Source organism: Lichenostomus cassidix, chromosome 2 (assembly GCF_008360975.1).
Source record: "Lichenostomus cassidix isolate B80296 chromosome 2, HeHo_3.0, whole genome shotgun sequence".
Lineage (NCBI taxonomy): Eukaryota > Metazoa > Chordata > Aves > Passeriformes > Meliphagidae > Lichenostomus > Lichenostomus cassidix.
Window position 1 is genome coordinate 129974671 of NC_139482.1, and position 11790 is coordinate 129986460.

The 11790-nt window shown below is 45.9% G+C and overlaps 1 protein-coding gene across 1 annotated transcript; it reads left to right on the plus strand.

Moving 5' to 3' along the window:
- The first annotated feature begins 1343 nt into the window (after window positions 1-1343).
- On the plus strand, window positions 1344-8030 carry KCNS2 (potassium voltage-gated channel modifier subfamily S member 2). Its single transcript, XM_085053282.1, has 2 exons — window positions 1344-1562; window positions 2160-8030. The coding sequence occupies exon 2, from the start codon at window positions 2197-2199 to the stop codon at window positions 3628-3630; it is 1434 nt and encodes a 477-aa protein (XP_084909408.1). The 5' UTR covers window positions 1344-1562; window positions 2160-2196; the 3' UTR covers window positions 3631-8030.
- Window positions 8031-11790: the final 3760 nt, after the last annotated feature.

The following is an 11790-nucleotide window of genomic DNA, read 5'->3' on the forward strand; positions in this document are numbered from 1 at the left end:
CGTGTGTGGCTGGAGCTGGAAATTATAACCTCTGTCCCCCACCAAAGTTTTATGAACAAGCCAAAGGTGATGCATAGGGCTGGAGTGCTCTGACAGGGCTGGGGGAAGCAAGACAGGAGTCTGCATCTCCCCGCACACCCTAATCCTACAATGCATTGACAGCAGTCCATTTCCAGGAGCCAGAGTTCAGATGCATGGGACAATGAGTGAGAGGCGGTCACGACGCAGCTGGCAGGAGACGATGTGGATTTTCCCAGCATAAAGCACCTGTCTCGGAGCACCTGTGCTCTGCACAGCAGGCCCTGCTCAAGGCGGGGTCAGGTGCGCAGGAATTGCCACCATCAGGCCTCTCCCCGAGAAACTCGGCCTCACCCCGGGCTCAGCAAGAGCGGGGAGATTTCCTCCCAGCCGCCTCCAGCGTGGGCAGGGACGCTGCTATCGCTGACCGTGTAGCAGGACATTATTCCATGTGCTAGCATGAAAACACTACCGCACCGAGAGCAGCAGAGCAGGGAGGTCAGCCCTGCCACCCTCCCCGCTCGAGGTGCCGCCGTTCACGATTATCCCTCCCGAAATGGCTGGCAGGGCTCTGTGCGGAGGTCGGGGGGTTCCAGTCGGCGCTGAGGGGGCGGCGAGCAGCTTCAACACGCAGCTCCGCTCTCGTCACCCCAAATTGCTCTGACAAGTGTCCCGGCTTTCCTATTGCCAGTCCCCGCAGGGACCCTCCCCAGGCGCCACAGCGCGGACCCGCTGGTGCCACGGGCGGGCGGGGTAGCGGCACCCGCGCCCCCGGTGCCTTCCCGGTAGGGTGAGGGGGAGAGGGGCGGGGGACGGGCGACGCCCCTCGGGAGAGGGTCCGCGGGCGCTCGGAGCCACTGCGGCCGTGGGTGGGCGTCCCCCGTCCCCCCTCGAGAGGTTGTGCCGCTCGGAGACGGCGTGAAGCAGGATCGCGGTGGGGAGGAAACCCGAGTTTGCGGCGCCGCCGCCGCCGGTGCGCGGGGGCAAGAGCGAGAGCGAGCGGCGGCGGCACCTCCAGCACACCGGCTCCGCCGGGCCGCCCCTCCGCAGCCCCCGGCCGCCCACCCACCCGCCGTCCCGCCGCAGCCCCGAGCGCTGCCGGCGGGGTCGGGTCGGGTAGGTGGGAGCGGCGGGGGCGGGCGGCAGCCGCGGGGGTCGTCGCCATGACGAGCGGGCGAGCCGCCGCCTCCCGCCGCTGAGCGGGGCGGCCGCTGTCCCTTCAGCACCGCGCGGCCGGCGGGGCCACCCTGCCCTGTCCTGCCCTGTCCTGTCCTGCCCGGCCCGGCCCGGCACCGGCATATCCCCGGCACCGGCACATCCCCGGCGCCGGCATCCGCCGGCACCGGCACCCCTCCGGTACCCCGCCGGCACCCGCATCCCCCCGGCACCAGCACCCCACCGGCACCGGCACCCCTGGCACCGGCACCCCTGGCACCCCGGGCAGCGAGGCGAGCCCCGGCGGCCCCGCGGGCGGCGGCGATGGCGGGCGGGGTTCGGGGGCAGCAGGGCGCGCCGGCGGGGGGCTGCGGCCGCTGAGGCAGCAGGTAGGGCGGGCGCGGAGCGCGGCGGAGCCGGGCGGGGCGGGTTCCCCGCGGCCGGGGGGGCAGCGGCACCGCGGGTCAGAGCGGGGCTCCGGCCCCGGAGGCGCGGCGTGGGACGGGAGCCCGGGCGGCGGCGGCCAGCGGGGCTCCTGGTGTGGCTGGCCGGGAGCGGCGGGAGGCAATGAAGGGTCCGCGCGGCCCCGGTGGCACAAAGGCTGCGACAGCCGCAGCCCAGGTGAAGGGCGAGGGGAGGGACAGGAGCCTGCGGCGGGAACAAAGGAGCCTCCCTCAAGGTCTTCAGTGGGAGGTGGGAGAAAACAAAAGGGGAAAAGGGGGCGAAACGGGGGCAGAGGGAGAGAAAGGGAGGGAAAGAGAGTGAGCAGGGAGAAACGGGAGAAAAAGGGGGAAATAGAGGAGAGAGAAAGGAGAAGGAAAGAGAGGAGAGAGAAAGGAGAGAAGGAAAGAAAGCAAGAAAGAGGAGAGAATGAAAAGGAAGGAAGGAAGGAAGGAAGGAAGGAAGGAAGGAAGGAGTAAGCATCAATAGGTGAATATGTTGTAGATTTGCTCATTCTGCCGACTTTCTGTGTAATTGTATCCTAGGTTTTCATTCCCTACACACCTTTGGAAGGAGCTCACTATGACAGGGCAGAGTCTGAGGACTTTATCTGAAGCAAATTTTGAAGACAATGAGATCAGCATCAACGTTGGAGGCTTTAAGAAAAAGATGAGATCCAACACATTATTAAGGTTCCCCGAGACCAGGCTGGGCAAATTGCTGAGCTGCCACTCAAAGGAGTCGATACTGGAGCTCTGTGATGACTATGATGACACCAAGAATGAGTTTTATTTTGACAGGAACCCCGAGCTCTTTCCTTATGTTCTACATTTTTATAACACTGGCAAGCTCCACGTGATGGGTGAACTCTGCGTGTTTTCTTTCAGCCAGGAGATTGAATACTGGGGAATCAATGAATTCTTTATAGACTCCTGCTGCAGTTATAGCTACCATGGGAGGAAAATGGAGCCAGACCAAGAGAAATGGGAGGAACAAAGTGACCAGGAAAGCACCACATCTTCTTTCGATGAGATTTTGGCATTCTACAATGATGCCTCTAAATTTGACAAACAGCCCTTTGGAAACATCAGGAGGCAGCTCTGGCTTGCTTTGGATAACCCTGGGTACTCAGTTTTAAGCCGCATCTTCAGTGTCCTTTCAATAGTGGTGGTGCTGGGCTCCATTGTGACCATGTGCCTGAACAGCCTCCCTGACTTTCAGATTGTTGACAGCAATGGGAACCCCGAGGAAGACCCTCGCTTTGAAATCGTGGAACATTTTGGTATTGCATGGTTCACTTTTGAACTGGTGGCAAGATTTGCTGTAGCTCCTGACTTTTTAAAATTTTTCAAGCATGCCCTGAATTTGATTGACCTAATGTCTATCCTTCCATTTTATATTACATTAATTGTCAACTTGGTGGTGGAAAGTAGCCCAACTTTAGCAAATTTGGGCAGAGTTGCTCAAGTCCTGAGACTCATGAGGATCTTCCGCATATTAAAGCTTGCCAGACACTCCACAGGTCTCAGGTCTCTTGGAGCCACTCTGAAGTATAGCTACAGAGAGGTGGGGCTTCTTTTACTTTACCTCTCTGTTGGCATCTCCATTTTCTCAGTAGTGGCTTACACCATTGAGAAAGAAGAGAATGAGGGGTTAGCCACCATCCCTGCTTGTTGGTGGTGGGCTACTGTTAGCATGACCACCGTTGGCTACGGGGATGTGGTGCCAGGGAGCACTGCTGGCAAGTTGACGGCATCTGCATGCATCCTAGCTGGTATCCTAGTGGTAGTGCTTCCCATCACACTCATCTTTAATAAATTCTCCCACTTCTATAGGCGTCAGAAGCAGTTAGAGAGTGCCATGAGAAGCTGTGATTTTGGTGATGGCATGAAAGAAGTTCCATCTGTCAACTTAAGGGACTACTATGCTTATAAAGTTAAATCCCTTATGGCCAGTCTGACCAATATGAGCAGGAGTACCCCCAGTGAGCTGAGCCTGAATGATTCACTGCATTAGTGTACAAGTCTGACAGCAGTTTGCATGAGAGCTATCAAGAGCTATGTTTATAAATGTTTGTCTTTTTTTTTTTCCTGGAGGATAGTGTTGCTGACACTGCACTTTGCACTTGAGAAACTAAAGACATTTCTATTACAAGTTAACAGTTTGCACATTTTCATCCTGTTGCATAAGGGTACTAAATGCTGACTTTTCCATATAAATGTTACCACTTCCATCACATTAGTGCTAGTGGTATAGCGATGATCTGTTACTTTGTGCATTTTCTCATCTGAGCAGAGAAATGAATGTACCCAAGTGGAATAAAAATTCTCATCTGTGACATGAGTAATGAAAAAATCACCTTTCACCTATACCAGTATCTCTACTAGTATAGGACTTCCCATGCATTTTACAACAGTTTAAAACAGCCACCTGTGAGTCACTGATACAGGAACACTTCTACCCATATTGCTGACCAGCAATTCTGATCATCACTTGTCTGAAAACACATCTAAGTTTGCTCACTCTTGAGTATGTGTGTTAAAATCTGGGAGTTCTTGTTCTGAAATGTTACGTGTAATAATATTTTTCAGAATCTCCTAAGCATAGACCTTCATCTGCTGCCAGTACTAGGTCAATACTGAGCCCTCTGAAGAAGGCCACCCCTCATTTTCAGATAGCTACATATTCAAAGACTATATTTTCACAAGTGACTCTAGTATGGAAGCCTATACAGACCTCTCAGGATGCCATTTCCAGAAGGGATCTGCTCACAGCTCAGTCCCAGTGAAGCAGCAGCTGTGTTGTATCAGTCCATCAAAATGGTTTTGAGATTAGACACGTGAACATGTGGGCTTTCAACAATTAAAAGCTCCAATGAAAAACTTGGATTTGTTTAATGAAGTGAAATATTCCCACATGAACAGTATAGGCAGCATTTTAGGAACTGACATTCATATACTGCAAAAAGACTAATTTTAAAGATGCCATATGTGATGCTGAGATATAAAATCTAATTTTATCAGTAAAACTTGAAAGCAGGTGTTGATGACAGACAATTCCATTAAAATTTCTGCCAAGGAAACTCTAAGCAAAAAAACATTTTCCCTCAGAAAAAACCCCACAATTTACAGCTAAGGGAGAGTATAAGGGCCTAAGAAGGGAACAGATAAAGAAAAAGAGCCTAATACTGCACTATCTGTGGGTAGATCCTCCTACCTACTTCTGTGATGTAGTCAATTTAAATCCTTTCAAGGGCTGGCATGTACTTGTTTAAAAAAAAACACCATGAGAGAACAGATCATCTGGGATTTCAGGAGTAATAATGAATCTGCATAAAGTTGGTTTTTTTGAGTGCGCAGTCTCCTCCCTTACACAATTGTACAGAGATCAAGCACTTGTACTCAACAGGCAGAAGCCACTGCTTCCCTCTTTTTACTTCTTGGGATCTGTGCTAGAAAACAAACTACTGGCACTCAGTGGGCAGAACAGCATTTCTCTTCAGATCCTACTGCTTTTCCATCCCTTTCATTACATACAACGTTCCAATGAATTTTTGTGTTAGTGTTATTTGTGAAGACTAGAGAGGCACAGAAGTTAAATTCAAGCTAGTTAGGAGAGAAATTAAAATACTAAAGCTAAAATTGGGTTTTTTTTTTGGAAGACTGTGTTTTTGTACCATGACAAACAGTGGCGCAACCAGCAAAATAAAGCAAATATGGTACAAATAGGTAATCGCCACATTAAGGCTATTAGAGGTTGCAGATTGGTCTGGATCTTTTGATGCTGTATCAGCTCTGCCTAAAAACCAGAAAGCTGAGCACCCAGGATCAGGTTTCTGTTTGCCCAGTGATCTACGACAGAATACACAGTATGAAACAACTTACCCCCCTCCCCATTCCCATTGAACACTCTCCCCTCACATCAGTTAGTAGCTGATTTAGGCCATGAAGTGTGAGGGAAAAGGGTTCTTTCCAGCCTTACCAATTTTCAACATAGCCTGCACAAGTTACAAGTCAATTGGCAAGCTGTTGCTTGCCGTCCCTGAAATTCAAAGCGCGATATATGTGGTCCTGAACATAGACCTAGATAACCTGAATTTGGTGTCCAAACTTGAAACATTTTGCTAAGGTTTAAACTTCTGGATAGGGCTGGTTCAATTTCATTTATGCTGAGTTGCAGGCAAAATTCAATAATCCTGTCCCTGATTCATACTGCATTTGTATAAACTATCACCACCCAGAAAAAGCCACCCAACACACGGACCAGTGTGAGGTCACCTGCTGAACTGAAATACCAAGAAAGAAACAAGGGAAGGAAGAGGTGGGCATGTGCAGCACATACACTCTGGTCAGGTTACATGCTGCAAGGGTACCAAATTCTATCACTGATGCAAAGGACACTGCAAGCTCTTACCAGGTCTGTTGGTTGGGAGCTTTCAGAGAACTCAGCTCCAAGGAGTGGTTTTACCTCAGTTTCGTAAGCAGTAGATTCACAGAGCTGAAAACAGGGACTTTCAGGGCAGTTACTTGGTGAGACCTGTAGACTTGCCAAAGAGCCACAAATTCCCTCAGCTGTTGCTAGTTTAACATTGCAAAGGTTGGATTTAACTTTGCAACACCTCATTTCAATAACCTATAGCTTATCCTATGTTATAGGTTTATTATTATTTGTAGGACTGATGCTCTGTAATTTCTGCAAATATTGAATGGAACATGTCCAAATTGCATTTTACTAAAGAAAATGAAATACCCAAAGGAATTCCAACTTTTATTGTACTGGTTGAAAGGAATTTCCATTATTGCATTTTTATAGAAGTGCTTTGGATCAAAGGCACTAAATAAAGTACTGAAATTTAAGATGTTCTTATTATCATGACAATTACTTTACACAGTGCACAGGAATTCCTTTCATAAACTTAACTAACTCCATGTTAAAAGTAGTCACATTTTTGCTCCCCCTCCTCCTGAAGACCATTCCAGAGTTGTGCTGCTCTCTAAGGCTTGCACAGCTTTTAGCATAATTTTATTAATGGCTGTTTTATACCAGATTTTTGTCTTTTGCCAACACTCTTCTTTAGCTTAAATATTTCATTTTCCTCTTAGTGTATTTATAGACAGCAACCATATGGCCTTACATACGTATTTTCACAGGTTTATACCTCTCAAGCTTCCTTTTAGTTTTCTTTTTGCAAGTCCTGTTCCCCTGACCATGCTAGGGGATGTAGCCTTTTTCTGCTTTATTTCTGCTTAAATTTATTGTGTTTGAGAATTGGACAGTATTGTACAGCAGTTTTAATATTTGCTTATGACTAACAAAATTTTTCACTGAGCAGAATCACAATTTAATGATTTAAGTAATGTTGCTGTCTCAGCTCCCCCAAAATACCTAGGTAAGGAAGAATAAGGCACACCTTTCCCACCATTTTATGAAGTAATGTCTGTTCTAGGGATCAGTGCAGTAAAGGCTGAGAAAACTTACCTCTCTTTAAATAAAAGCTACAGGAAAATGTTTACATTACACTTCGATGAAAAAATGCAATCTCTCCAAAGCCTCACAGGGGAGAAGAAGCAGTGCATTTTTTGCATAGTCAGCACTTTTGAAGACTTCTTCCCTCACTGTTGTGTGAGAGCAGGGTATCTGCACTTCCATAAACCAGTGGGTCAGAACTGAAGGATAAGAGGACTAACTGGCTACTTTCTCCAGTGTTGGAAACTTGAACATTTCTATGGTCAGAAATCTCCTTACTATGGATATGCAGTTTACTGAAGAACATTGCATCGGCCTGTGCTCCTCCTGCCAGTGACAGTCACCTTCCTGGCATCAGGGAAAATGCTGTGCCTACTCCCTTTCATCTGAGATCTTTGTATTGTTTAAGTGAGAATTGTGGTAATATTTCGAATGAGGTAACTTAATTTATTGCCAAGAATAAACTGTTAGAGAATTTGGATTTCTAGTACAAATCTAGGCTATTATGAGAGCTGGAGATGCCCTTGAGAAGCAATATGTTACATTATGTTCCTGAGATGTAAAATCTATATATAGATTGTGATTAAGCTTTTTATGTATGTTCAGATTCTGTATTATTGCCTGGTTTATTACTCACTTACTTTCATCAGTTGCTAATTCTCTTTCCCTGCAGACTTTCCATTTTGAAAAAAGACTGGTTTTTCCTCACATGTTATAGAGCATGAGCCACTTCACGTTGCAAACTTAAAAACAAAGAACTTTGCATTTAGCTTTCCAAATTTAATACCTCCAGTATTTGTACATTTTTGTATAGAACTTTACAACACTGCAGGGAACTACTGTATCTGGTGCTCTTTGTACTATTTCTTGTCCAGTACTGTGTAATGCACTCAAGAACTCAGTTTTGTGCCACAAAATGGAAATTAAATGCATAAAAAAATGGTATTTCACCAGGGATCTAGAACTGATTTAAGTTTCAGCATATTCTGAATATATATTATAATCAAAGAGAAGCCTGGGCCTCATTGTGAAGATAAATTTCTTTTAAACATGCACATCAGGATAGATTTCTATTCTTAGAAATGCTCTTAATTGGTGATTGTGCTGGGGAACCCACATTTTTCAGTTGAACAAACAGTACCAGCTTCTTGTTCTCTACCTAACAGATTAGGGACTAAGCAACATACCACCAGCACTTGCAGGCACTAAATCAACTTGACACAACCTTTCATCTCTTCCAAAATAACCCCATCCCTAGAGGCCCCAGCTGTGCACATATAAGCAGCAGAAAGCCCCTGGAGTAACTGCTCCTGCTGTGCTAGCTCTCCATTTCCTCTCACAATACTCCTGACTTTAAACTACCTTTGATGGTACTTTCAAACAACATTCAACCCAAGTCACCACTCATATCCCTTGGTGAGGTGTTGTGCCAGAACTATTCTTTTCTCATCATGTTATTCTTATTTTCTTTTCCAATTTATGCACCTGGCTCCTCATTAAGTTACACCAGAAATTAATTTTATCTCCTGTAACTAATTTTCAAGTTGCACACTATTCAGACAGGGTAGAAGAATGTTCCCATCTGATTTCTGAAGCATTTTTTTACTGATTCTGCCTTTCTCCTTAAAAAGAAAAAAAAAAAATATTATACTTCTCATCTGAGAATAATTTACAGGGTTAAAAATAGAGCAATGGGTAATACGTTATTCAAAGCAACAGTTCTACAGAGTAATCATTGAAGCTGCTAAGAAACATCACCCTCATTAAAGATTGTAGATCTCTTCACCTCTCATATATAAAATTATGGGTTGTCAAGCGGAGGAAGCAACCTCCAAACAGTCTAGAAAGCGTTTCCTGAGATCACATGACACTGCTGGCAAAGGTCTGGCTCCGGAATTTATTTGCCCTGCTAGAAAAGAGGATGGAGAATCATCTCACAGGTGCTGGGACTCACACTGACCTCCCCTTGCAGAAATTTGTTTGCCTGACATCGCCTCACCCTTTACACACAACCCTAAATCATATAAGTCCTCACTTGGATAAACACATTGATCTGCCATAAGAGGCAGTGGCACAAATCCAGCATTTCAGCTTCACAGAAGTGCAAAGAAACATCAGCACCTCCTACTCTTTCTTTTTTTTTTTTTTTTGTTTTTCAGGGTACCAATGGGTTTTGGCTTCTCACAAATCCCTGTTCCGATATAAACAGGGCTAAGTTTTTCAGGAATTGGTCAAAGTCTGCTATAAATCTGACAATTTCTTCTATACATCTAAAGCAGCCTAAGAGAGCTGCCCACTTTCAGATGCACAGTCCAACATGCCCTTGTTGTCGCCCAATGTGCAGGTGTTCCGTGTGGTGCAAAAGTCTGTGCAGCTCTGAGCAGACTATTCCACTGATTACACTACTGACTGTCAAAGAAAACTCTTAATCTTACTTGGAAGATGAGTGGTACTCACACAGCATCACAGTTTGCCTGCCAGCAGCTGCTGTGCTGCCCATCTCAAGTCTTGTACTTCCTGCTTCACCCTCTCTATCTATTTGCCATATCCTGATGTGGCTATTCCTGCAGCCTCCGTGACATATGAGGAACTGTGATGTGGTGGGGTTGTAACACAGCAAAATGAGGGTTTGGAGTTCCTGACTTAGGAACATCAATCCCACCAAATTTCAGTGGAAATTATCGTTTAAAATTATTATGCTGTTTTTGAAATTTGTGTTCTGTCCCATTCTAGGAAGTGTTCTGAATAGTGACACCCTACTACAGCCCCTTTAAGGACCATCTATTTAATTACCAGGTACATTGTAATTCATTTCTATTGCATCAGTGCCCAGGTATATCAGACCATGGGCTAGCACCTCCCTATGTTAGGTTTTCCAAGTATGGCAAAAGATAACATGTCAAAATTGTGGTTTACTAGAAAATCCATTCTCTATGTTGTCTCTTCTTTCCATACCAAGGCACACCTTCCTACTGTCAGTGTTAGCATGATCATTTCTTCACACTTTTGATCCCTTCCTACTAAAGGAAGAAGCCTTGGATGTATTCTTCTTAGGTAAAAAGCATTCTCTGTGGGAGCACACACTAAAGAAACCAGGAAGAGGCTGATGCCACTTGCAAGCACCTTCCAGTAGAGTGGGTTTATCCCCATCCTACTCCCCCTTATGCATCTCCCCCTCTCTTGCACAGCCAGCAGAGAGCCAAGGCAGCCCATAATGGGGACATCGCAACTGGCCACCGATGGCATGCAGCTCCTTCTCCAATCCTTTTTTACCCTGGCAAGTGAACTACCACATTGGACAATTGATTTTTGCATGTGGCATCTCAGCTGCTTTATAAATATAGGGAAATTTTGCTTATGCTTTTGATGGCAAAAATGTTAGGGCCTTCCTTAGACGTTGGTGAGGGCAGCCCCACTCCTGGCTCTCACATTCCCCAAACTGGAACTGTACTGGTGCTCTCCCCAGGGCTACCAGGGCAATGCTGGAGAGCACAAAAGACTCTGCTTCCTGTGAGTAGTTACACAACACTGGCCCATCCACCAGCATACAAAAATACAAATACACTTCTTCACTCTTGGCAGGAGCCCCAGAGCACCAAAACAATTTCACATGCTGGGAAAGGAAAGGAGGTGGCAGGTGTTTCTGGGTGTATTTGATTTCCTCAGGAATCCCTTTAGATTCAGAGAAAGGTCAGTCTAGACATACCAGGAATATAGAAGAAAAAGGCTTTGATAGACAGTAAATTATTCCTGAAACTGAGAAAGTAGTATTAAAAATGCAAAGTGCATCTTCTTATCTTGCTAGAGAAGGTAAGAAAAAAGCCACAGGGAATGAAAGGAATGAAAGGTTAGTCTACTTGAGTTCTGGGCTTTTAAAATAAAGCATGAATCTAATGCAGCCCAGAAAAGAAGAATAAACCTGAATGGAAAACAAAGTTGCAGCTGAACAGTGTTTCAATTCTTTCCTTGCAAAGCGCACAGGACAGCCATGTCTTGAATGGGTTCATTGAGAGGTCTGGACCAAAAATCAGAGACCAGCTTCCAAAAATTTAGATTTCCACATTTCTAAACACAGCCAGGGGTGTTAGACATACCCTCCCCTCACCTGGGTCAGCAGCATGGCACTCCAAACATGAGGTTGGCAGCCTCACAATATTTTGGGGAAGTAAGGCCAGACAGCTTCTGTCACTTGCTGTGATGAGGGAACACAGCAGTTGTTTGGCTCTGCAGCACAGTGCCCACTCAGCCCTCTGCAGCCTCATTTCCACTGGTCAGGACAGAAGCAGGAAGATGGCTCAGAAATGGAGTAGTAATCTCTTCTAAAAATGTCTGAACAGTTGTTCCTTGCTCTAGAGCAAAGAGATGAACTGAACAGTTCACATTAGTCAAACACCATGCAAATAAGACTTTCTCCTAATTTAGCTGCAAGATAGGACCAAACTGTTGAGCTTTTTGTGGAGGCAGTGACTGAAGACAAGTGCTATGAGATGTATAAACTTCTGTCATTTGATGGGTTGAATAAATCAATGCTAACTACACTTAAAAGGTTTCCAAATTATACTTACTCTTGGAATAAATTTGCATTAATTGTTGGGATGCAGGGCTACTGTATTGCTGGTCCTATAATCCCAGAGATCCTAAATTCCATATTTATTTTAATAATTATATATTTGGGGACTGTTTAAACATCTGGTTGTCAACAAGTTATAA

Bases quoted from the DNA above. Each gene is read 5' to 3' on its own strand.
- KCNS2 (XM_085053282.1), top strand. From the start codon at position 2,197: ATGACAGGGCAGAGTCTGAGGACTTTATCTGAAGCAAATTTTGAAGAC.